Source organism: Oreochromis niloticus, linkage group LG6, assembly GCF_001858045.2.
Source record: "Oreochromis niloticus isolate F11D_XX linkage group LG6, O_niloticus_UMD_NMBU, whole genome shotgun sequence".
In the NCBI taxonomy this organism is placed as follows: Eukaryota; Metazoa; Chordata; class Actinopteri; order Cichliformes; family Cichlidae; genus Oreochromis; species Oreochromis niloticus.
Genome location: NC_031971.2, coordinates 10,095,456 through 10,123,403, shown reverse-complemented (window position 1 = coordinate 10,123,403; position 27,948 = coordinate 10,095,456). Strand labels below are relative to the sequence as shown.

The 27,948-nt window shown below is 40.0% G+C and overlaps 1 protein-coding gene across 1 annotated transcript; it reads left to right on the top strand.

Annotated features, from left to right (window-relative positions):
• Positions 1–61: 61 nt before the first annotated feature.
• LOC109202684 (sialoadhesin-like) lies at positions 62–27,948 on the top strand. Its single transcript, XM_025907709.1, has 8 exons — positions 62–217; positions 292–525; positions 17,375–17,716; positions 21,528–21,873; positions 21,959–22,016; positions 22,234–22,367; positions 22,471–22,528; positions 27,766–27,948. The coding sequence occupies exons 1-8, from the start codon at positions 82–84 to the stop codon at positions 27,841–27,843; spliced, it is 1,386 nt and encodes a 461-aa protein (XP_025763494.1). The 5' UTR covers positions 62–81; the 3' UTR covers positions 27,844–27,948.

Here is a 27,948-nt window from a genome sequence, read left to right as displayed (position 1 = left end):
AGAAAATGGTTCACTATCCAATGGAAGGGAAATTATGTTCAGAGTGAGCTCTCTGTGGATGGACAACGTGTAACATACAACATGTCTGAAGAGAAAAACAATACTTTAACCATCAATGATCTAAGAGAGAGTGATGCAAACACTTACTGCTGTATGAAAACTACAGACAGTCCAGGACACTGCTGGCTCAACAGAATTAGTCTTCAAGTTGTTGCAGGTACAGTGACTTTTACTTATTGATTACTTTCCAAATGACATCATTGTATAAGTTGTTCTCCATCATCCTCTCAGAGCTGCAGGTAAAGGTGATTCCTGCCACAGAGGAACAGACAGTAACACTGATGTGCAGCAGCAGCTGTCCTCTGACTGAAAAGCCTGCAGCCTACATCTGGTACAAGAACAGAGAGTTTCTCTATGAGGACTGGTCTCCCTGGTACCAAGAGCTGCTCAGCAGTGAGGAAGCAGTCACATACTCCTGTGCTGTCAAAGGCTACGAGGATCTCAGAGCCCCTGAAGTCTCTGTGGGTGAGTCATGATGTTTATTTTGTTACGTTACATAAAACAACAGGAAACGATAATAATAATCTCAATACAAATGGTAATGCTGCATTTTTTCCCCAAGACTCCATCACACAGACGTGCTTCAGTTTGAACTTTGCTGGAAAAGTTGAAAAAATGTGTTCTTACAATCAGACATCCGTGGATGAATCATGTTCCATCACTTATCCCAGAGGTGAAGCTTCCACACACTGTACATGTACATTATCCTATTTGATGAAAGTACTGTAATTTGCACGGTATCAGTAAACAGTGGGGGAGATATTTATTTGATCCCATGCTTAATTTGTACCACATGAACATTTTTTCATGATAGTTTCATATTAAAAGAGAGAGATTAGCCAAAAGTAAGTAATTATCTAATCCCTTACAACCAAGCCAGAATTCTGGCCCCCACAGATTACAATCATGAAGGCACAAGTAAAAGCCTGTCTTCATTTTTCCTGTAAACATCTAAAAGAGGTTTGAACGTGAATTCTTGGGAGAAAGTGTCATGGTCAGATGATACCAAAATCGAGCTTTTTTTGCATGCATAAAACATTTTGCCATGGCAACAAAGGACTGTCAAAAGAAAAGCACATTAAGGCAATGGAGTGGTTTAAAGGTCTCCAGATCTCAATACTGTAGAAGATCTGTTGGGGGGGGGTGCTGAAGCTTCAAAGTGCCAAATGTTATATAAGAAGCATAAAGGATTTTAAACGTTTCTGTAAAGAGGCCTAAATTACTCAAACCTGGTGACCAACTACAAGAAATGTGTTACTGCTGTGTTATGGCTGTGCTTGCCAACAATGATTTGTCCATCAAGTACCTCACGTTTCACTTGGTGTTCAAAAACGTATTTCACAATATAACATGCAAATCAATCTGTAAGTTTTATGGAATGTGTTTTCTTCTGGATGTGTGGTAGATATTGGGTCTCTCTTAATTAATGAAAAAAATGTGTTTTTCTTTTCTATTAAAAGACGTACATGTTCAAAGACTTTCTTCCACACTGGATTTTGTTACACTGAGCTGTAACACCAGCTGTAATCTGACTGACTTCCCAAGCACTTACCTGTGGTACCACAACAGACAAAGCTTTCATGAGAATCAACATTATACAGTTCAAAAGTCTTCTAGGAGCACATTCTCCTGTGCAGTTAAAGGCCACAAACGTCTTCAATCTAAGGAAGTTTGTAAGTCTCAAAAAACCCAACTTTGTTAAGTGATGGTTTGAAATACAACCAGTGAACTTTTATTCTTCCATCTATATTTCAGGTGTTCAGGATAAAAACTGCTCAGCTGTGAATTATGTCAGCAGGAGAATCTGTGCTCTGGAAGGATCTTCAGTGAACATCACAAGTGAATACTCACATCCTGATAACATGAAGCCAGAGTTTAAATGTTGGAGTAAAAAATGGAGAAAAGATAAAGTGGAAGTTGAAGAGCTGATTGAGGCTGCAGGTCGTGTGGAGTATCAGGACAACATGAAGAACCAACACATCCTGACCATCAACAACCTGAAGAAGAATGACTCAGGAGGATACACATTCAGATTCAAGAAAGATCATGAAGGATGGACACAGTCTGATCTGCCTGGAGTCTTTTTGATTGTCACAGGTAAATCTTAGCAGCAGATTTTACTCATTGATACTTTAATATAAGCAATAGTGCTAGAACTATTGAGATTCTTTTCACTAAAAAGCAGCAATACCACTATGTAAAAATACTGTAGAGCAAGGATCAAAAGTAAAAGTAGGGATACTCATTTCATAGAAAATGGCACATGTAAGTGTTTTATTATTTTAAACAGTCAGATCCAAAAGTTATTGGGAAAAGATTCCATAGGTTTGTATTTTCTGTAAACCACAACAACATTTTTCAAATTAAATAAACAAGATATGAATGACATGCAGACCTTCAGCTTTAATTCAAGAAATATAGAAAAAGCAGGTGATTAACTTTTAATTATGCAGTTATATTTGTTCGAAATAAAATTCTATCTATCTATCTATCTATCTATCTATCTAAATTAGAGCCAGTTCTACACACAGTCAGCGAATTTCAGAGGCTCAAAGATAACTTAAAAACTGAAAGAAGCCAAGGCCTTTCCCCGTGATTCATTGCTACAGACTGAGCGTGTGAAAAATATAAAATTTATGTGAAGAATTGAACATTTACTTTTCCGGTTTTCAGTGGATCTTTCAACATGGAGTCCAACGATGAGTGAAGGAGACCAACAGTAGACTAAAAAAAAAAAAAAAGTTAGTGTGTCAAGGGACAGCAAAATCTTTAGAAGTGGCCAAAAGACATCAGTGGATGATTGCAGTAATCTCTCTTTTTTTAAGAAAAATGTTTTCTTAACCAAGAAAAGACTGCCCTCAAAGAAATATCAGGAAAAAAATAATGAAAATAATAATAAATAAAAACATTTTGGAAAGATTTAAAGATTCACTTAAAACTTAAAAGTACAGAGAAAGAAATAGTCCTCTAAACGACCTGATGGAGTCATGTCTTATGGCTGCTGGTTGAACTGGGTCACTAGTGATTATTGATGCAGTAGCAAGGATGAATTTTGAAATGTAGAGGGCTTTAGTCTTTGCTTAGATTCAGCCAAATGCTGCAAAAATGATCAGAAAGAACTTCACAGTCCAAATGGATGATGACCTAAAGCATACTGCAAAAGCAATCCAAGAGTTTTTAAGGCAAAGAAATGATCCTTCAGTGAACCTATAAATCATGCCTGACAGTTGGTGAAGACAACACTTACGGCTGAGACACCCACAAACAAGCAACATCTGGACAATGATGATAAGCAAAGCTGAAAAGTAACAAATAACTCAACCTATCAGTCAAATACAGTGAAATAGAATTCAGAGCTTGAATAAATGTCACATTATATAACTAAATATAAGGACTGACGGGTCTCCCTGCAGTCAAGCCTCAATTAAAACTCCTGTAGTGTCACGCCTGTGCTGGTAGACATGTGGTGTGTGGAAATTAAGACCCAAGATGCAGGCAGGGCTACTGATGTGAGCGAGCTTTATTTTAACGGTGATGTACAAACAGCAGTGGTGATATCATGTGCAGAACCAAGATAACCTAAACTGGAGAACTAACAAAAACAAACCTGAAACCCAACACAGAGAAGCATGAAGACTGGGGGAAACAACACAGACAAACCAGCGACGAGCACAAGAGGACACACACTATAAATACACACAGAGGGAAACGTGGTATGGGAAACAGGAGGGAGACACAGCTGAACCTAATTGACCTGACGAGACAGGGGAAATGTAAACTGAAGACGCTGACATAAGACATGGACCTTCACAATAAAACTGGAAATACACAGACTGAACTTAGAGGCATATTAGAAACACAGAACCAAAACCTAAGAACTAACAAAGATACATGAATGAAATCTAAGATTAATAATACGAAACAGAAAACACTGGGTCACTGACCCAGGACTAACTCATGTTGAGACTATGTAGTGTTTTAAGTCTTGACATATTATTACTTATATATTATTATTATTGTTGAATGTTCCCCTTTCAGAGCTGAGAGTGAAGATGAGTCCTTCTGCAGTGGTGACAGAGGGTCAGAGAGTCACACTGACCTGCAGTACCAGCTGTCCTCTGACTGATAACACAAACTACATTTGGTACTTGAACAGTCGACCTCTGACCCCGAGAGAGAACCAGAACAAACATCTGCTCCTAGACCCAGTCAGCAGGGAGGATGCAGGAAGCTACTCCTGTGCTGTGAAAACCAACAAAGATATCAGCTCTGCTCCAAAGACTCTCACTGTCCAAAGTATCACAGGAACATGGACACCAGCAGCTGCAGGAGTTTCTGCTGCTCTGCTGCTTTTAACACCTCTCACTTTCTTCTTTTTGAGGAGGTGAGAACCATGGTTTTCCTCTTTTAAATCAGTCATACTCAACCTCATTTGAAATATTTTTCATATTTACATTTTTGTCAATTAGAAAAAAGAAGACTTCCAGTCAGTCTCCAGGAAGAAAAACAACAAACAACAAACAGCAGGTACAAATCAGCATTAATATAAAATCATTTTCACCCACAACCGGTTGCCTGAGATGATTACCCCTCTTTGAGGCAACTGGTGTTGTGATTTGTTGCAACATAAAATGGAATTTAATTGAAAGTAACTGAACATCCTATCAACTGTCTTGTTTCTGTTTAGATAAATGAACACACAGTAATCATTTGTTCTTCATCATAACAAAAAGCTTAAAGTTCATCATCCTTTCTCTCTTTCATTTACATCATAACCTCCTTTAGAGGTCTTGTTATTGGAGCTCAGCACCAATACCTGATAATGTTTCTACTTAACTGACTAAAAACATTAGCATCTCAAATATCGATGTGAAGTCTCTTTATGACAAACTGTGATTGGCTGCAACTCTATATATTTGAAGCTCTTTAGGAGAGGAGGTCACTAAACAAACTCTTATCCATCATAAATAATCCTGACCATCCTCTTCACCAGTTACTGGACAGGCAGCAGAGCACCTTCTCTAACAGACTGATTCAGCTCTGCTGTGACAAAGACTGATATATTCATACACAACACAGTGACTCTCTGCATGCAACACATCTGTCTAATCGAGAATTCTACGATTTCTTATTATGATGGGTTTTTTAGTTACTTCACATCAATGCTTACCATAGCATTACATCTAATAGATATCATGCATCAGCAATTCTTACAAAATGTACAACACTGGAAAAAAAACACAACAAAACAATCATTTCTTTCTATGAATAATGATTCATCCACTGATGTCTAACCCAATATTTAACTAGTTTGTCTTCTTTCTTCAGATGCATCCTGATTATACATATGAAAACATCTCAGTGTACTACAGCAGAACACAGGTTAATATGAACCATCAACTCTACTCCAATGCAGGTGATTTCTGTTCCAATGAAGTTGATCTCTACTGCAGCATTGAATCACTTTTTTAACTGTGAAAGAAAAGTAGGTCACTTTCTTGTCATACTTATTTGAAGGGAGCATTCCCTGATAAGTTCAAGAATGAAATAAAGCTGGCAGGTACAGAGGGCAAAAATCACACATCATAGTGCAAAATAAAATACAGCTGAACTGAATAGAAACATAGATGTGCTTCAGTTTTACAATTTAAAGCTCTTTGATGATGTGTCGCACATGTCCTGCACAATACATTACAACTCACAACTAAAAAATACTATTGCTAACTTTGTCGGACATGCAAGCTGTGCTACATTTTGTGCTTTGTGTTGCTGCTTTCTACATTGTTTAGAGCTTTAACTGTAAAAATGACTGTAAAACTGTGAACCTTTAACACATTAAAGGCCCGGCTCCTGCTATTTAATTTTTATCAAAACTTTTTGATAAAAATATAATTAAATTGATTCTTTTCCCAGGTTTGATGAGGATATAAGGAAAATGTTTATTTGAAATGTAAATCAACCTACCATAATTGAATTCTGCTGCATTACATCTAATGTGAAGCTTTGTCACAATAATCAGTTCTATCTTATTTCTTCACCCTTTTCTGTAAGAAGCTGGATGTTTGAATAGTTTGTTTTTTATTGTTTTAATAAGTATATAATCCATAGATGATCAGAATCTGCAAAAGATAACAAAATATTCCACCACTAGGTGGCAATATTTGTAGCAGCTTTAAATACAGATTTGACTTAGTGTGTAATTATCATGTGAAAAATACTTACTGGTGGGTACAGCACAACAAGATCAATTGAAAGAAAGAAGAAACAAATTATGCTATATGCCATCTTTACCTAGTGACACATTTTTGTTTTGATTATTTTAGATGGAAAGGAAACATAAATTACACTGTAAGTAATTTTACTGTATGTAGTTACTTTGAGGTATTTTCAGGAAATGTTTGTAATCTTTTATTGTACTTACACATTCTCATGTTGTATATGGCGAAGTATTCACTGATATAGCGTTTTCAGCCAGAAGGCACAAAACACACTTTTCCTGTTTTAAAGGTGAAAGTGAGAAGAAAGCTTTTATGTACAGAAGTGGAAACGTGGAGACGTTTTCACTTCTGTAATAAGGCATCTTACATTCACCAGCACTTTTTTTTTTTTGCTACTTTTCATCCCAATTTTCTTCTTTTGTTGGACAACACGGTCCATTCTTAGAAATTCCAATGGAGGTGTTTGCTGTCATCATGTTTGGTCTCATCTCACAACTATGTGAGGTGACACGCCACCACCATGTCAGCTTTAGATCAGCCAAGGAATCCCACTTCACTGACACCAGATTGTTATGGAAATATGATCCAAATTGATCTGCACACTATAAATAAGTTGTCTTTGTGAGATTTTAAAAAACAAAACAAACAAACAAAAACCTGTTTTTTAAATAATATTTGTATGCAGTTGTTAATTTATTGTTTATAGGAACAAGTTATACCTGCTGTGTTCACAGAACACAAGTATATCTTAATCGAGGGTTATATGAAGACAAAACACGATATTTTGGAGCCTTCTATTCAGCCATATTAATTTAACACACAGAAGGTCAAAACTCTTAAAATTCTCCATCACGGCTCTAATAATGTTTGGTGACCTTCTTGTAGAATTGCCTTCATTCACAGTGCACTGCTACTTTAAAAGGAGCTTCAGACAGAATGGGAATGATTTTTAGGAATGTTTGTAATAAAGCAATTGAATTTACCCAGTTTTTGTTTTGTTACTTATACTTTTTGCTTTTATTTTGATCCATGATTTCCTCATTTGGGGTGCTGCAACTGTTTGTGCTGCTAATTAAAATAGATCATTCAGCTGTCCTGTAAACCCAGGGAAACCAAGGAACCTTCTAGCCAGCCAACAAATGATGTTTGCCAGTTAACAGCAAGATCAGAGAGCAGGAACCCAACAAACTCAAGACGCCTCAGGGGCAGAAGGCAAAACTGCAGGAGAGGTGGAAGGTAAAGTCCAAACTGGTCCCTATGTGTCAGGAGCTGTCACTGCAAAACTCATTCCCTGGGGAATACTGTGTAATTGAAATATTATACATGTGGAAAAATGTGGAAAAAATGTCAATTTACTCACTACTTAGAATTATGTAATGTTAATTTTATGTTTCTCTTGTTATAAAATACACTAAAAGTACTGACTTCTTAAAAATGCAGTGGTTCATCTAACCTGTGAAAACTCTTTTTTTCAATTTATTAAAAAAGTGGAGCTGAGAAACAGATTAAAGAGTAGAAAAAATGTGTAAAATTAAGCTGTAACCATATACAAATGAGTTAGTAAAAACCTGGCATATCATAATGATTCAAATAACCTCAGTTATCATGAGTTGACTTGACAACGGGTAGTCAGAGAAAAATAGAAAAAAAATAGAGAAATGTTACTTATACCTGAAGGATGGCTCAGTAAAAAAGTGGTCAAATCTCTAAACAGCATTGACTGTTGCATTAAATAACCAGCTTCTGAGATCAAGAACTATAATAATGGTGCCCTCTGGTTGACATGTCCCCAACTGCTACACAAGTTGAAGAAGGACTCTTAAATTGTGTCAGTTCATATCTGAGAGGTCACCAAGTGTTTATTTATGTATTTATTTAAATCAGAGAATATGTCACTGTTTTTGATGCAGCTGTGATGGCATCAGCCACACATGGGTAAATCAGTCCATTTGTTCACTTTATTAGTTTGTTTTGCAGTTTTCTTCGTTAATATAATTCATTAATCATTTGGTTAAACCTAACACTGATATTATGAGGCACGCACATAATAGCATTGTGTGGTTATTCTAAAAATGTTTTCTGTTATATTAATTATGTTTCTCTTTCTTTGAGTTACCTGGTTTTGGGCGGTGGCTGTTTCCTGTCAAGGCAAAAGGCGTGGCTGAGGGCTCAAAATGCCTGCTCAGCAGGACCAACCATGTGCTTATCAGAACCAGGGGTGCTTTAGGTTTACTTGTGTTATTCTGTGCTTAATTAATATTAGTGTGTTTTTGTTTTCCCCCTATTGTGTGTAAAGAATTGGCCAAACCACTATAAAAGCTACCCTCTGGTGTCTTTTTAATTTGGTCAGTTTGTGAGTTAAGTTGTGTCCTCTTTGTTTGTTGAAGTTTCTGGAAATTGCTTTTTGTAGAGTTATATTTAGTTGACCTCTTTTATGTACCTGCTAGTTATGTTTTTGAATTTTGTCTTTTGAACTTTTTTGAGGGTTAAAATAAAGAAAACCCTTTTTGAGGATATTTTTTTCCCTGCGTCCTCTATGCCTTGGCTGTGTGGTCCCTCACAGCAGCAAACAGCAAGAGTGAATTAAAACACAATTCTTAGGTAAAGAGTAACAGCTCTGACCACACCAAGCAGTGACATCAGTGGGTCAGGAGTGGATCAGGTTCTCCTTTACTCCAATAAGGTGATGAGGTAAACCACTACAGACCAGCAAAAATAACATTAATCTCTTCAACTCTTCAAACCCAGAATGCAATTCAATCAGAGAGCTAAACCACTCATTATAGAAGCTTTAAAGAAAACAAGACACAAACATAAAACACACAAAGCGTTAACAAGCTTTTTCTCATTGAGATTCAGTCTCTGGATTCTTTGTCAGGATTCATGTAATTTCATTATGAACCATTATTTTCAGATATGGAGAACAGTTTTAACACCTCCACAGCTTTCTGCTGAACACCTACAAGCATCTGCGGTGAATATTTCATGCAACTGTATACAGCACAAGTATGTGATGATACAGAAGGTAGTTGTATTTTCTTTTAAATGTTTTTCAGGCTGAACACACACAATACAAGTGCAAAGAAGATTCAAAGGAAGAGGAAGGAAGTTTAGTTTTAGTTTCAAAGCTGCTTAAAGTGTGAAACCAGTCAACATGAAACAGCGGTCATTCCGTCCCCCTCACCTTCACTCTGACAAAGAGGACTCTTTAGTTTGACCGATAACTCACTTTGTCTCTTTTATGGTTCACGCTTTTACTTTTAGCTTTACGCTTAAAGCCTGGACTACAACAATCATGATGTTGAGGACATTGAGGCCATATTTATTCCTGATGTACAGTACTTCAGATTTTTCAGAGATTAATTATAGAAAGTTCAAAAAGAGAGATAATAAAGAAAGATAACAAAGCTGTTTACTAATGAAAGTACTAAGGCTGGAACTATAAGCCACACCCAGCAGGCATATCGAAGGGTCAGGAGTGCATGAGGTTGTAATTTGCTGCAATAAGTTGGCGAGTTAAACCACCAGAGGCCAGCAAAAACAACGTTAATGTTAACTCTTCAAACCCAGAATACAATTCAATTAGAGAGCTCAAAGAGTAATTATAGATATGTTAAACAAAACACAAGACAGCAAGTAAAACAAACACAAAAAGTCATCTTTCTCTACATTAAAATATAAATACAATAAAATTTCAACTTAAGAGCAGATTAAGGTCAACATCACTCCAGTTTTTGATCATTAAAGTTTGGACTTGGAACCATCATCATCAGAAACGGACAACAGTTTTAACACCTCCTCAGCGTTCTGCTCAACCAATTCAAGCATCTCAGATGAATGTTTAATGCATTTAAACATAACTGCATGCAGCAGAGCTCATACTTAGAGTAATCATACAAAATTATCATGATGATACAGGCAGTGATTTTGGTTTGAAATGTTTTTAATGCCGAGACATAGCATAGAAGCACAAAAAACATTAAAAAGAAGGGGAAGGAAGTATCGTTTTAGTTTCAAAGCTGCTTAATGTCAACATGAAGTCATTCTGGCCCCTCACCTTCACTCTGACAAAGAAGACTCTTTAGCTGGACCGATGACTTACTTTGTCTCTTTTATGGTTCAAGCTTTTACTGTTAGCTTTACACTTAAAGCCTGGACTACAACGATCATGATGTTGGGAGATGCTGGTTGCCCGTTTATGAGTATCATCTTTTATATCTTAGTGATTATTTATGAGTCCTTATATAATAATTTTAAATAACTTTATCTAATCCTAAGAAGAAATATTTGAAAAAAATTACAGATTGTATAGTTTAAATTTGAGGAATCTGAGTTCATATTAATTCCTAAAGTCAAGTATTTAAGATTGTGACTTTTTTATCATTAATCTTTGAATAAAGAGAGATAATAATAGTAGGATAATGAAGCTGTTTGCTAATCAAAGTTTCTGTTAAAGGTGTTAATGGAGCATGTGGTGGCAAATTTCTTTTTTTATATATTGATCACTTTAGTACTAGTAATATCACTTTCTCACTTAGTTATACGCATGTAGAATAGACACTACAATTGTGTCTTCATGCCCTATTACAAACACAGTGGGGCAATTGTAAATTTATGTGAGACGTAAACAGGTAGTGAGACTCTGTGTCCTTATCTCAGGGAAGAAGGAGGGAGGATTTGGGATCTAAATCTTTAGGCAACGTCTAAGTGGAAAACATGGTCGTAATTTTCTCTCTTTCTCTCTCAAAGGGAAGGTTTTCCAAGGATGAGCTGAACTGAAGGTATAGACTCATGTGATGTTTAGGAATTTCTTGTTCTGTTAGTTTGGTCAAGGCATATAAGACATGAGTGAACCGCACCCATCTTCAGAGACTGCTTAGATGTTTGACCAGAGTTTCTCCATATTACAATATGTATTTAAACCCACTTCAAATAATGCCTACCGGGTGTTTGCAGTTTATTTTAAAACTTCCACGAAAAGCACAACTCAGAATTTGTTCCTTTAAAGGTTCATCAGCGGTTCTAAACTGCACCCATCAACATCTGACTTCAAGCAGAAAATGGTTCACTGTAGACTGGGATGGATCAAAGTATGTTCAGTGTGAGCTCTCTGTGGATGGACAAAATGTACTGTACAACATGTTTGAAGAGAAAAACCCAACTTTAATCATCAATGATCTAAGAGGGACTGATGCAAAACTTACTGCTGTATGAAGACTACAGACAGTGGGAACAGAAAAGCTTGCAGCGGAAAAGCTGTACTGATCATTTATCAGTACAGCTTTCTGTTGAACATGGTGGAGGCAACATTCATATGGGCATGAATGGCTGTAAGTGAATCCAGTTAGAAACATTTATTGATGATATCACTGATGATAGAAGTAGCAGAATTAATTTTCAAGTTTAAGCTTAGATTCAGCGAATGGTAATGTATTTTTATTTTTTATTTCATTTTAGCAGGCCATCTGCCTTCTGTCTTCCTCTTCTGACAGTGAGAGCAATTACATACAATGAAAGGGTCTTAAATAGGGCTGGGTATTCGATTCGATTGAATTTTGACTCCATCAGAAATATTATATTTCTGATAATTTATCAGTACATATCCATGTTTTTATATCTTTGTATAAAAACAAAGCTGACACTTGTGAGACTTCATCAGATGTGTAAGCATCACAGCAGATGCTTTTGTGTCAAAGTAAGTGAGGATAAAACACAGAAAAACATATTTGTATAGCAGATAACCTTGAAAATATTCTGCAGTAGATCAAAAATGGAAGAAAACCATTAATCAACATATGAACATTGCCTGATACTGCTGAAATGAAGCAGAGCAAAGTTACAGAGGTTTTAGTAGAGACACAGCTAAGTGTTTTGCAATTTTGGCATCATTCTCAAAAGTTTACATTTATTCAGTATTGGAAAGCACAAAGGCAGTTTTCTTGAAGTCATTTTTAAAAAAAACAAAACAGCTCACAAGTCTGTACACAACGGTGGACTGGTACGTAATAAGCAAGCGAATAATGCAGAAAACAGATTTTTGATGGTAAACTAGTCTCTGAGTACACTGAGAGAGAGTGAGTTGTGCAGGAAGTGTGATTTTATCGTGGAGGAAGCAAAACAGCAAAAGTAAGAGGGAATTCATGACGATGTTTATCAAATGTGAAGCGTAGTTTTGATCTTTTTTTGCTGCTGGTTCAGCGAATTTTGGTCAGAGAGCGACCAAACCTGCAGATTCAGAATCATTTAGATGTCGGCTTTCAGCACCGACGTGTACGTGCCGTCGGGTGAACGAGCTGCGCTTTACATCTTTGTGTGGAATCCGTTTGCTTACCACAAAAGTTTTGTGAGCTTTGACCTGAGATTTTGGCAAAATACATTTATATTGTGGTGAGCAGATGAATCTTAGCAACAAAGCAAAACTCAGCGATTGAGCTTGCTGTTCCACAACAAACAGGTAAGAGGAGCTCTTTATTAAACACTTGCTTATGCTACAGTGTGCTTCCGAGGGTCAATAACAACATAACAGAACTCACTCATGGTAAATCATTCTTTCGTTCAAACAATGACTGTCAGTGACTTTGTACCGCAGTATAAACAGAACAGTTAAGAGAACAGTTAAAAGTCATGTAACCGCGGACAATAAAACAAGAACATCTTAACAGCAGCACATGTCCCAAGGCATGATGGAAGATAACTAGCCGCTCCCCCAACAAGCCACACAGCCCCCACCTGAGTGGTTAGCTCTCCCCAGCAACTGGCATGTCCATAGCAAAGTCTCTGAGGTGTTGGGAAGGCGATGGCATCATTAAGGACGTTCAGCTGATCCCCCAGCCATCTCTGAGGCCAGGGTGGGGGCCTGTAGTTGAAGCTGGGACCCTGACACCTCCCTGGGTGGACTCAAGGGCTGATAGGGTGCCAGGCGATCACAATGGAGTACGACCACCCTGTTCCATTTGACCAGCCGCACCCTGTAGACCATGTCGGACAGCCTCTCGAGAACAGTGCAGGGTCCAACCTACTGACTCATCAATTTGGGGGAAAGCCCTTTCTTCCTCTCCGGGCTGTAGACCCACACCTGCTGACCTGGCGACAGTTCTCCCCCCTTGCAGCGGGTAATATAAGATGGCTTCTGCCGGGAGTGTGCATCCCAGAGCGCCTGCCTGGTCAACTGGTGCACCTCCCGTAGCTGGGTCCGGAGGTTGTGGAGGTAGTCCAATCCAGGGTTCCCGCCCACTTCTTGCTCAGGGGGGGATCCGAACACCAAGTGTACTGGGGTGTGCAGCTCATGCCCAAAAATCAAGGCCGCTGGAGCGCACTTAGTAGATTCCTGGACTGCTCTGGGGGTGCAGTGGTGTCATCAGGGTCTTTCTCATACCCAGCTACTGACAGACCTTGAACACCACTGCCTCGAAATTCCGGCCCTGGTCACTGTGCACTTCCTCTGGTACCCCAAACCGGCAAAATATCTCGTTGACCAGACACTCGGCAGTGGTAACAGTGCTCTGGTCAGGGACCGCGCAGGCCTCAGGCCACTTGGTGAAGTAGTCCATGGCAACCAGGACATAGCTGTTCCCCTCGTCAGTAGTGGGGAAGGGTCTCAGGATGTTCACTCCAACCCACTTCATGGGAGCCCCCACCAGATACTGCTGCAAGGGGGCATGAGAGCGTTGGGAAGGTCCTTTCTGAGCCGTGCAGGCATCGCACCGATGGACATGGAGCTCTACCTCCTGGCGACACCCAAGCCAGTAAAACCGGGACTGAAGTCATCGCAGAGTCTTGGTAACTCAAAAGTGTCCTGCCCCTGCCACACCATGAGCCAGCTGGAGGACCCTGCACCGCAACTGTTGAGGCACCAAGAGCTGGAAGACCTCACGGTGACCCCGGAGATCCTGCCAGCAGCATTGGGGAGGCCATTCCGGCTTGTGAGGTTGGCCTATTGGGAGTAGAGAGCCTTGGTCTCGAGGTCCAGTACAGATACTTTTGACCATCATGGTCTCTGACCGGCTCCAATCCGACACTGGACCTGGGAAAGGACAGGGTCTTGGTTCTGGTCACTTTGCTGCTGTTGGGAATCCATGGCCTCCATATCCTCGGTATCCCCTGCGGCGGACTGGACCTGAAGACTGCTACAGTGCCCACCCAGAACAGAGTCATCTTCCTGGCCGCCCTGTGATGACGCGATCACTGAAGTCAGGCCCTCCCGGTCCTCTAGGCGTTGGCAGTACCTGCACTGTTCCTCCTCACAAGAGCGGCGGGAGAGGGCATCTGCATTGGTGTGGAGACGTCCCGCCCGGTGACGAACCTCAAAGTGGTAATCCTCCAGCGTCTCCAACCACCGGGCTAGCTATCCCTCCGGTTCTTTAAAGTTGAGCAGCCAAGTGAGGGACACATGGTCTGTGTGCAGAAGGAACTTCTTCCCGTAGATGTAGGGTCTGAAAAACAGAATGAATGTAGTGTACGCGAAACAGAACGTTAAATGTAAATGGTAAATGGACTGATTCTTATATAGCGCTTTTCTACTCTCCCGGAGTACTCAAAGCGCTCTATACAACATATCACATTAACCCAATCACACCCATTCACACAAGCACTTTATCTGTACTTAGTGCTTTTTCTAACTACATTCACACACATTCATACTCCGATGGATGCATCGGAGAGCAACTTGGGGTTAGTATCTTGCCCAAGGATACTTGACATGCAGACTGGAGGAGCCAAGGATCGAACCACCAACCTTCCGATTAATAGGTGACCTGCTCTACCTCCCGAGCTACAGCCAAATGTAGCATTGACATGGCACTTCATTTGCAACACACACACAAACACACGCGCACACACACACACACACACACATGCAAACAAACACTTGCATGTGCACTGCTGTGATTGCAATCAGTATCTAGCAGAGAGAACTGTGGTCATGCGCTAACTTAAAGATAATAATAGGGTTCAGTGGAAAATATTACTGAAAACATAACCTGCAAGTGCTAACCAAATGTCCGTGATCTCAGCAGCAGTCTGTGGTGCTGAGATCATGAGCTGTGATAATGGAAGCCTACAGTGGGCAGGCCAGGAACTGTAAGACAGCAGAGCAAGATAAACTGGTGCACAACAATGGTGATGTTTTCAAAATGCCATCATTAGTAATTTTAATATTATTATTATTATTATTATTATTATTATTATTATTATTATTATTATTATTATTATTATTATTGTCTTTATTATTTTAAAAGGCTTTTAACATGCCTTGTAATGTTTGTATGAATATTTTGACAAGAGAATCATTTGACTCTTGTACAAATTTTTTATTACACTCCATCAGGTTTGAGCAGGAGAGTTTTAGAAAAAATGTATAAATACATACATAAATGTAGAGAAATAATATTAACACTTTATTGAAAGCTGAAAGTTACCTGAACATCTAAAATATTCAGGGCAAAACGGCTAAACCACATTGATCGTCTTGCAGACAACAAAGGAACCACAGAGGAAGGACGTTGATGTTTAGTTTCAAAGGTGCTTTGTGTGACAAACCACTGTACAAAAACAGTCATGTCAATCCTTCTGTTTTAAATCGATTTTAACCTGTGAGTTAATCGTGTCTACTTTTATGTTTACTGTCAACTTTATGCTTGCACGCAGGACTTCAACCAACATGTTGCTGACAGATTTTCAACATCTGTTCGTCTGTTTCATCGTCTACATTTCAGGTATGAGTAATCATTTATACATTATTTACATTCTATCTTTTTATAACAAAGTTTTTGCTAAGAAAAGAAAAAAAAACCCTGAGGTAAAAATGATTAGACAATGAATCCAATTCCTGATAAAAGTTTCTGTTAAAGGTGTTAATGGAGGAGAAACCAGGATCTGTGCTTTCAAAGGTTCATCAGTGGACCTGCACTGCTCACATCAACATCTGACTCCAAGCAGAAAATGGTTCACTATAGACTGGGATGGTTACAAGTATGTTCAGAATGAGCTCTCTGTGGATGGACAACGTGTAACGTACAACATGTCTGAAGAGAAAAACCCAACTTTAACCATCAATGATCTAAGAGAGAGTGATGCAAACACTTACTGCTGTATGAAGACTACAGACAGTCCAGGACACTGTTGGCTCAACAGAATTAGCCTTCAAGTTGTTGCAGGTACAGTGACTTTTACTTATTGATTACTTTCCAAATGACATCATTGTATAAGCTGTTATCCATCATCCTCTCAGAGCTGCAGGTAAAGGTGATTCCTGCCACAGAGGGACAGACAGTAACACTGATGTGCAGCAGCAGCTGTCCTCTGACTGAAAAGCCTGCAGCCTACATCTGGTACAAGAACAGAGAGTTTCTCTATGAGGACTGGTCTCCCTGGTACCAAGAGCTGCTCAGCAGTGAGGAAGCAGTCACATACTCCTGTGCTGTCAAAGGCTACGAGCATCTCAGAGCCCCTGAAGTCTCTGTGGGTGAGTCATGATGTTTACTGTGCTACAAACCCTTCAGCAAAACCCTGTAAAAATGACCTCCATACAGATATTAAATCTAATTTCTTTTTGGTCAGATTCTATCACACAGACATGCTTCAGTGTGACTTATGGAAACATGTCTTTCCACAATGGGACATCAGTGGATGAGCGGTGCTTCATCACATATCCCAGAGGTAAAAATTCCACACTCTACAAACACATCTCCAGTAAACATTTAAAGTCAGATTTGTTGAAACTATCATTTATATGTATTATATAAGCTCTTTGAATATATCTATACATAGTTACAAGAGGTGTGTTTATCCCTTTTCAACAGAGGTTCGTGTTCAAAGAACTTCTTCCATCTCAGAGTTTGTCACACTGACCTGTATCACCAGCTGTAACCTGACTGGTGATCAAACTGTCTACATGTGGTATCACAACAAAAGAAACTATGATGAGAATCAACGTTATTCAGTTCATAACTCTTCAACAGGCACATTCTCTTGTGCAGTGAAAGACCACAAAAGTCTTCAATCCAAGGAAGTTTGTAAGTCTCAAAAATCTAATAATGAACTCAAGTGATGAAATATAGACCAATCAAACTACTTGAAATCTTCCATCTATATTTCAGGTGTTCAGGATAAAAACTGCTGGAGAGTGAATTATGTCAGCAGGAGAATCTGTGCTCTGGAAGGATCTTCAGTGAACATCACAAGTGAATACTCACATCCTGATAACATGAAGCCAGAGTTTAAATGTTGGAGTAAAAAATGGAGAAAAGATAAAGTGGAAGTTGAAGAGCTGATTGAGGCTGCAGGTCGTGTGGAGTATCAGGACAACATGAAGAACCAACACATCCTGACCATCAACAACCTGAAGAAGAATGACTCAGGAGGATACACATTCAGATTCAATAAAGATCATGAAGGATGGACACAGTCTGATCTGCCTGGAGTCTTTTTGATTGTCACAGGTAAATCTAAACTCCTCACTCAGCAGACTTTACTCATTAATGTCTGAACAGGAGCAGAGGTGGATCAAATATTCAGATGCTGTGAACATGTCAATGCTGCACTGCAAATGCTCATTACAAAGAAAAAGTCCTGCATTTAAAACTGAAATCATATAAGTTTTGTCACGGCTCGGGGCAGCGGCCGTGTGATGTGAGGAAAGGAGGACTCAAATGCAGTACTTATTCGGATGTGAGGGTGATTTATTAACAATACCAAACATAAAGTGGAGATGGCAAAACAGAACAAAGGATGAACTAAACTGGGAGAAACTAAACCGAAGAGCAGCAAACCTGAACATGAAGGGAGGACAGCAGGGAGGACACGCAGGGTGACACAGAGGATGAACACAGACGACGCGACGAGGAACTGAGGGAAACACACACTATAAATACACAGAGGGACACTGGGAAATCACACACAGGTGGGAGACACAGCTGGACCTGATTAACCTGACGAGACAGGGGAACACTAACACCAGGGACCAACAGAGGGAGCACAAACCCAGAAACCCAGTAACTAAAATCCCAAAACACAAACCATCCCAAAACAGCCCACAAATAATAACAATAAATACACCAAACACAAAATCACTGAGTCATGGACTCAGGATCATTGCAGTACCCCCCCCCTCAAGGGCTGGCTCCCAACAGCCACAGAAAAACACCACCAGACCCGGGTGGGCGGTAGGGGGTCCAGGACGGAGGGACCGGACCAGGACCAAAATGGAGGCCCTAGAGTCCCAAACAAAACGTTCACAAAACACACAGGGGAGCAGAGTCCGAAACATAGTGCAGGTGGCAGGCCTGGGGCCCGATAGCACAGAAGGCCAGGATGGGACGGTTCAGGAGGCCATGAAGAAGCCGGTGGCGGCCATAGAAGTCCGGAGGCCGGCCACGGGAAAGGCGGTGGCGGCCACAGAAGTCCGGAGGCCGGCCACGCGGAAGGCGGTGGTGGCGACAACCTCGTTCAGGAAGGTGTCCACATTGGCGATGACGGGCGGCAGCGTGGCAACTGCGGAAGCCAATGAAGCTGAAGCTAGCCCAGGCATGGATGAAGCTGACGCTGAGGGCGTGGATGCTGATGCTGACGCTGATGCTGACGCTGCAGGCGTGGATGCTGACGCTGATGCTGACGCTGCAGGCGTGGATGCTGATGCTGATGCTGACGCTGCAGGCGTGGATGCTGATGCTGATGCTGACGCTGCAGGCGTGGATGCTGATGCTGATGCTGACGCTGATGCAGACACGGAGGCTGGACCGGGCGAGGATGCAGACACGGAGGCTGGACCGGACGAGGATGAAGCTGATGCCGACGCCGGACCGGGCGTGGATGAAGCTGATGCCGAAGCCGGACCGGGCGTGGATGAAGCTGATGCCGACGCCGGACCGGGCGTGGATGAAGCTGATGCCGACGCCGGACCGGGCGTGGATGGAGCTGAAGCTGGACCGGACGGGAATGTTGCCGCAGGCGGCGTTGTGGGAGCCGCAGGTGGTGGCGCTGCAGGCGATGGTGACAGCTGGATAGGCACCTCGGTCCCCCCAGCGAAAGCAGCAGGCTGAAGCGGCTCCTGAGACCCCTCAGCGGAAGCTGCCAATGACGGGGCAGGCTGGACGGGCTCCTCAGTCCCCCCAGCAAAAACAAGCTGAAAACCAGTAGGCATGGGCGCCCCTGGCACACACAAAACAAAACCAGCAGGCTCGTGGGCCTCTGGTGCACGTGAAACAAAACCAGTAGGCATGTGGGCCTCTGGCACACACAAAACAAAACCAGCAGGCTCGTGGGCCTCTGGTGCACGTGAAACAAAACCAGTAGGCACGTGGGCCTCTGGCACACATAAGGAGGATTGCAGCTGCGCAGAGCACTGACCCTGCTCAGGCAGTAACAGCCGGGTGCAGTCCCTAGCTGGCGTCTTGGCCTCCAGGGGTCCAGAGTTAGCTGAGGGTTGTAACCCAGCCTCTGGGGAAGCCCTGGAGTGAGTAGCAGTCTCTAATGTAGCCAGCTTTTGAGGAACAGGTCCATTGTGACACAGTTTGTCTCCCTGCTCAGAAACAGCGGCGGAAAAACAGTCCTTTAAGGGGTGTATGGGCATAGCTTCCTGTAGAGGAGCGAGTGAAGATTGTGACTCAGCCATTAACTGAGCCACTGACTGAGCCATGGACTGAAATATGGGTTGCAGTGATGCTAGTGGTGATGGTAGCTGAGTGGCTGACTGAAATGGTGGCTGAACAGGAAATGGGGGGGGTAATGGCGGTGCTACTGACTGGGGAGCTAATGGCGGTGCTACTGACTGGGGGGCTAACGGCTGAACACAAAACTGAGCTGGAGGGTGGCAATGAAGTCCAGGCTCGGAAGGAGCGGCAGAGACACAGTCTTTAGGTTTAGCAGACGATGTATAGACACCCACTTGGGAAGGATCCGTTACCACGAAGGTAGGTAAGCTATACATATTGTCTCTCATCCCGCTCTGGATAGCCCCAGAAAACAAAGTCCCGGAATCTGGGGGAGCCAAAGCTCACTCACCGCATCTGACTGCTCGAAAGTGAATGCTGACGGGGGATGAAGTCCTAAATCCAAAAGGAGAAAGTCCTGCTCCCACGGGTATAGCGAGCCCAAAAGCCATGGGAGACCGGTCAACTGACGCTGTAGCCACCTCTCTATAGCGCGCTGGGACTCGTCATCCTGGCTTTCCAGCCACAGGTCGATGAGCTCCTGTGTGGCATCGATGAGATTCTCCTGTAGCTCCTTAGCCGGATTAAGTGCTGCTGGGTCCATCTTGTGGTCGCGTCGTACTGTCACGGCTCGGGGCAGCGGCCGTGTGATGTGAGGAAAGGAGGACTCAAATGCAGTACTTATTCGGATGTGAGGGTGATTTATTAACAATACCAAACATAAAGTGGAGATGGCAAAACAGAACTAAGGATGAACTAAACTGGGAAAAATTAAACCAAAGAGCAGCAAACCTGAACAAGAAGGGAGGACAGCAGGGAGGACAGCAGGGAGAACAGCAGGGAGGACAGCAGGGAGGACAGCAGGGAGGACAGCAGGGAGACCACACAGGGTGACACAGAAGATGAACACAGATGACGCGACGAGGAACTGAGGGAAATACACACTATAAATACACAGAGGGACACTGGGAAATCACACACAGGTGGGAGACACAGCTGGACCTGATTAACCTGACGAGACAGGGGAACACTAACACCAGGGACCAACAGAGGGAGCACAAACCCAGAATCCCAGTAACTAAAATCCCAAAACACAAACCATCCCAAAACAGCCCACAAATAATAACAATAAATACACCAAACACAAAATCACTGAGTCATGGACTCAGGATCATGACAAGTTTTCAGAAAAATGCTTTTTATATTGTATAAAATAGTAATTATTATGAAGGAAAAAATGTGTTTTACTTTTTTAGAAGAAGCATTCATGTGTCTTTTCCATGTTTCGCTTCATTTTATTTGAACTATCTGGATACTGTTATTTTGTTTGAGCTATAAAGCAATGACTCATCATTTCAACATTTAACCCTCTGACATCGAGGAGCATACATCGCTTAATAGTCAACTTTAAATGAGGTCAGAAGAATTTTGAACAATAAAATTTCTGGCTAATTGAATCATGTTGTTCTTTTTTAATCTACATTCACAAGAACTACATTTCGAAACAAATGTCTCATTTCATTTCCAAAATGTTTTCAGTTTGACAATTAAAAATCAATGAAAATAATGTAGTGGTGCATAAATAATGATTTTTTACTTTCAGAGCTGAGAGTGAAGATGAGTCCTTCTGCAGTGGTGACAGAGGGTCAGAGAGTCACACTGACCTGCAGTACCAGCTGTCCTCTGACTGACAACACAAACTACATTTGGTACTTGAACAGTCGACCTCTGACCCCAAGAGAGAACCAGAACAAACATCTGATCCTAGACCCAGTCAGCAGAGAGAATGCAGGAAGCTACTCCTGTGCTGTGAAAACCAACAAAGATATCAGCTCTGCTCCAAAGACTCTCACTGTCCAAAGTATCACAGGAACATGGACACCAGCAGCTGCAGGAGTTTCTGCTGCTCTGCTGTTTTTAATACCTCTCTCTGTCTTCTGGTGTGTTAGGTGAGCAACACTTTGATCTCATTCAGATCAATATGTTCTTGTGATATGGCTTTACTTTATATATTTCTATCTGTTTACAAATCAGAAAAAAGAGGATTTCTAACCAGCCTTCAAGAACTGAAACATTCGGCAACAAACAGCAGGTACAAAACAGGAAACTAAAAATTCTTCTGCAGTAACAACAGAAATAAAACAAGCCGCTTGTACACGTTGTTTTTCTTTATATAAATCTATTCCTGCTTAACCCAAAAGCATGTATTTTTTGCCCCTGTATTGTTCTCCTTCATGTGAATCATAACCTCTATATGTAAATGCATGTAAATATACATTAATAAAATGTGATGTTATTTGTCTATGCAGATTTTTCCTAATTTCATAAATGAAAACGTTCCAGCTGAATCGGAGGAGCAGGATGGTCATCACTATGTCAGGCTGCATTTCAGTTTGAAAAACAACACTGACCTCTACTCAACCATCGAGTTATCGCCTGCTAAGTTAATACACCTTCTTTCTTTTTTTTTGCTGTATTCATCATATTTAAACTGTGATTTGAAGTCACTTGTTGATTTGCTAATTATTTCATTTTTTGTAAATTAGAATGACAACAACTTCCAGTCACTTTCCAAGAAGTGAAACATCAGACAATGAAGAGCAGGTACATGACAGGATTCAAGTATAAAACATAAAACTCCTCTGTGCTATTTTTCTTCATATGTAAATCATGCATTGTTATGGCCAAACTGTGCAAATCACCGTTTGGCCATAACAAACACCTTGTTCGAACATAAGAGTGTCCATAAGTGCACGTGGCACCAGGACGCTCTAGGCCGCAGGTCGATGATCGATTTTGTAATCGTATCACCAGACCTGCGACCACATGTTCTGGACACTATTAAAAGAGAATTGCAATAATCCAAACGTGAAGTAATAAAGGCGTGAATAACACTTTCCAAGTCACGCTTAGAAAGAAAGGGCTTAACCTTCGATAAATGTCTGAGGTGATAGAATGCTGATTTTACCAGCCCGTTTATGTGACCATCAAATATAAGTGCAGAATCAATTTTTACTCCGAGATTTGTGATCGAACTCTTTAAATGGGAAGTCAAAGTGGCAAGATCAACATCTGGAGCGTCAGAAAAACGATTTGGACCAAATAAGATCGCGTCCGTCTTACGATCATTAAAATTTAAAACGTTTTTTTTTTTTTTTTTAAATTGTAACTTAAATATAAGTGTTATAGAAAAGGAATTTCCCAGATTTGATATTTTATATTTTGTGACCTCACAAACCTGCTGGTCAGGGTATCATTATAACCTGCAAATAAAGTAAAAATATTTAAATGAGAAAAAAATATGTGTGTCTTCCTCCTCAGGTAAAGCCTGATTCCATATATGAAAACCTCCCAGCTCATTATAGCGGACTGCAACTACCTATGACCCACACAAGTGCTTTCTACTCCAGTATGGACCCACTACCTGCTCACTAAAGTAACTTTGTTACCATAGTGATTTAAAGGGCCTTTTTCTCTGATAGGTTTAGCGACTGAACTAATTTCAGTATCACAGCAGGGACACCACATCTGGTGGATCTGCCAGTGGTTTTCATACATAAATTACAGAAGAAATAAATCTTTTCAGTTATAAAATGTATGTTATTAAAACATATGTCACAACTGAAAGATGACAAAAAACAGCAACTTGTGTTTGAGTGCAGCTGAGTGACTTTTTTAATGCACCATGAAATGTCCAAAAACCACTTGATGTCTCTATATTAACTTTTGCAACCCTCATAACTTTCCAAAAAAACTGTATTGACATTTACTGCAATAAAAGTGGTTTTTGTTCAAATTCAGCCTTGCGGTTTCATATGTATTCTGGCTGACAAATGATGACCTCTTAATAATGAGAGACATTCACTCTTCACTACAAATCTAATCTTTACAAAACTAGTCATGTTATGATAAGCAAATAAGGGAACCACTTGACAAAATGTGCGAGACAAGGAAGTAAAAGTGTCCAGTGCACAAACATAGAACAAGACAGGGGGAGGCAACAAATGGAAACACAGGTGGGGGGAGATGACTACAGTTACTCATACTGAAACCCACATGCTCTACATTACAGAGAACTCATTCCCTGAACAGAGATAAACAGCAAGCAGAGACTCTAAATAGCAACTCCAACTTTAAAATGTGAACTAAGAATTAAAGACTGCAACAAAGAGTCAAACAACAGGAACCATAAGAAATAGTGGAAGCAGATTTCTTTTCTGTTGTATTAATGTTTAATCATATCACTTAAGTATAGCCAGATCACTCCTGACACCAATTGTATGCATTTATGTGGAATCCTATCACAAGTGGGCCCCAGGTTTTATTGCACCTTCACAGAAGGTTCATTGTAGACTTGAAATCTCCACACATCCTGCTCTTAGGGAGGTGACAGCCAAGCAGAAAACAAGGTCATAATTCTCTCTGTGAGGGAGTCCAGCTGGACTGAAGGTATAGAGATATATGATATGCTATGGAATGTTCTCTTTCTTAAGAGTGTCTGTGATGGGTTATATAACATGTAAGGGCAGCGGCCACAATTCAGAGATCACCCTAGTGTTTGACAGGAGTGGTTCTCTCCATATTGCAATATGTTATTAAACTCACTTCAAATCATGCTCACTGAGGTGTTTGCAGGTTATTGTTAAAATTTCCATAACAAAATCATGAAGAAGGAAGTGATATTGCTGCTGTTAAAGCTGTGTGTAGTTTCTCGACAGATACTCACAGTAAACACTTTGTCTATTCTGTTTTGTACCTTTCCTGTAAAATTGCTATTTATTTTTGACATTCACTCCTTTTTTTGAGATTTTATGAAGTGACAGAAACAGCAGCTGTAAAAAAGGTGATTTACATATCACTTCAAACAAGAACTGCTGTGGTTTGTCTCTGAACTTGAGCTCACTACAGATAAACATCATGGAAAGTACATCATGGCAGCACAGAGTAACTTCTACACAGTAAAATGAGTGCAACACCACAAGAGTCAATTTCAACACAGAGCCAGTGTCTCTTGAATAAAATGACAACAATTAATACAACATGAAAAATAATAACTTTTTTAATCTTTTCTTACCGCATTCACATTATTTTTATGCTTTTGTCAACTAATATGAATTATTATCAGTTGTGAACCCTTTTTTTTTTTTTTACTTTTTTACCGTCAACTCTTGTAGTATGAAATCAACTTATGAATAATGGCTGTATGGAGTCTTTTGGTAGTGCCTATTGGGTATAACAGTAGTGTTCCAATCTATCACGTTATATGAAAATGGTCTTCAACAAATGTATCTTCATAAGTGTAAAACATAAAATAATAACTCTAAACAGTGTTAGTGAGCCTTGAAAAAGTCATCAAAAGCTCCAAGTGAATTGGTTGACTTGCATGGTTTGACCTGCTTGTCCAGGACAATAAAAAACTCATGGATGGTGTTCCTCTTTGTCCTAGCAGCAAGTATATAGGGTTGTGTAATGGGGTTGAGGGCATCAACATGTTCCTGGATGCTTGCTCCACTCAGAGTATGTTAAAAATGAAGAAAAGTAAAAGAAAATAAGTTGAATTACAAAATCCAAATTTCTGTCGAGACATAATTGTTACAAGCTTTCCCCATCAAAGTTCAAATCAACAGCTAACCAACACCCCTCGCCCCAAACACAAGGTCACATGGTAAAAAGAATAAAACAGGTATCAAATATTTTTAAGAGTGCATTTCATATATGAAAAGAATCAGCAAAAAAGATGGGGGCACAAATGTTAGTTGGTGTGAAAGAAAACAAAAAACAAAAAATACAGAACAAACCTTCTGGAAGACCACAGTGTGCTTCTCAGCTTGGGATGCAGAAACCTTGCCAGGTCTTTGACAGGAAGGAGGAATCAGGTACAACAAGAGAATGATGGAAGGACGATCACTGTGCCAGCCTGTGGGAAGAGAAATGACACAGCACATAAAATAAAGACAAAAAAACCCCTAGAACTAAAAGAATGCTATTACTTTAAAGCCTACACTTATAATCATGTAAAATGTAAAAAAAGAAAAAGAAAAAAACTTCCTGAAAATATTAATAATGAAATAATGAAATAACTACAGATATTTGCACCTCACTCAATCTTGTGCTGTGAAATTGACAAGAAGTAGGCTGAGAATAATAGAAAATGATGCTGAGATCAAGAGATATAATGGTGTCCTCTGGTCGACATGTCCTGAACTGCTAAACAACTTCAAGAAGTCCTCCAAAATTATCTAGTTTCATCTTGAAGTTGACACGGCAACAAGCGCAGTACTTATTTTTTCATTAGAGAATATATCATAGTGTTTAATGCAGCACCAAAAAACAAACAAACAGACAAACAAAAAAAACAGCGTGACTATAAAGCAAAATACTTGTTAAAGGAGTATCAGTGTTTTCCTCTATGGCTGAAATCCCATTTTCTCTTCTTTAGTCAAAAAAGGCTAAAGACTGGCAGACGTTTTGACTGTTGAGCCACACTCAGCAGTGACATTAAAGGAATAGGAATTAAACCACTACAGGATAGAAACAGTAGAATTAATGTTAACACTTTATAGCCAGAATACAATTCAGTCAGAGAACTCAAACACTTCTTGAATATGGAAATTTTAAAGAAAGGAACTAGAGACAGGCTAAATAAAAATTAATCAATAAGAAAGTAACTTTTTCTATTAAAAACAGCAGCTACACAGCAGCTTAAGATCAACATCACTCATGCTGCTCTTTGAAAACAGACGTTTTCGCTTATTAAAGTATTATAAGAGTTTTAACATCTTCACAGCTTTCTGCTCAATAACTTCAAGTATCTCTGATGGATATTTAAGCACAACTGCATTAAGCAGGGTTTAAACTCAAAGCATACAAGAAAGCAAGTGATGAAAAGGAAGGAAGTTATTCTTTTAGTTTCTAAGCTGTGAATGTGAAACCAGTTCCTTCTTAAAAGAAAAGAAAAAAAAGTCATTTTGTCCTCCTCACCCTTCACTCTGCATAGAAAAAGAGTGTTTAGTTTGACGGATGCATTACTTTTTGTCTTTTGGTTCAAAGTTAAGGACATTTTAAATAACGTGTTCCCGATATCACATTGTTTTATATTTTGAAAAAGAAAAGATAAAAATGGCAGCAGAATTATGTCTACATCACTCCAGCTATGTGTTTACATTGTAAACTGTCATACTGAGAAATCCTCAGTAGTTATACACCTCCACAGCTATCTGTTCAACAACTTCAACATATTTAATAAACTGAAAACTGAAATAAACTGACAATTTAATGCATTCAAAAACAACTGCATGCAGCAAGTAAATAAAACAAAAGAATGATTATATACGAAAACAACTGATGCAAATTAAAATATTATTCATGGTAAGACAAAGCATATAAGAATGCAAAAGATTTGAAGGAAAAGGAAACAAGTTTACTTTTAGTTTCAAAGCCACATGATGTGTGAAACCAAAGAATATGGGCCAGCAGTCCCCCCTCACCCTTCACTCTGACAAAGAGTACTGCTTAGTTTGACCGATGACTTACTTTGTCTTTATGGTTCGAGCTTTTAATGTCAGCTTTACGCTCAATGTCTGGACTAAAAAGTTAATGGAGTTGAGAGATGCTGGTCGTCTGTTTGTGGGTCTCACCTTTTACATTTCAGGTATCAGAGACTATTAATGAGTTCTTATGTAAAAATCATTAATTAATATTAACTTGTAACTTGTAAAATTTACAGATGATAAATTTTACTTTACACTAGTTCCTAATGTGAAGTACTGAAAATTATTAAGTGGTTAATAATAAAGACATATTAATAAATAAATATTTTTGTTAACTCTCTTTTGTTAAAGGTGTTAATGGAGGAGAAACCAGGATCTGTGCTTGCAAAGGTTCATCAGTGGATCTGCACTGCTCACATCAACATCTGACTTCAAGCAGAAAATGGTTCACTATAGGCTGGGATGGTTACAAGTATGTTCAGAGTGAGCTCTCTGTGGATGGACAACGTGTAACGTACAACATGTCTGAAGAGA

Bases quoted from the DNA above. Each gene is read 5' to 3' on its own strand.
- LOC109202684 (XM_025907709.1), top strand. From the start codon at position 82: ATGTCTGAAGAGAAAAACAATACTTTAACCATCAATGATCTAAGAGAG. The intron at 218-291 runs GTACAGTGACTT...TCATCCTCTCAG, and splicing joins TAGTCTTCAAGTTGTTGCAG to AGCTGCAGGTAAAGGTGATT. The intron at 22,368-22,470 runs GTTAATACACCT...TTTGTAAATTAG, and splicing joins ATCGAGTTATCGCCTGCTAA to AATGACAACAACTTCCAGTC.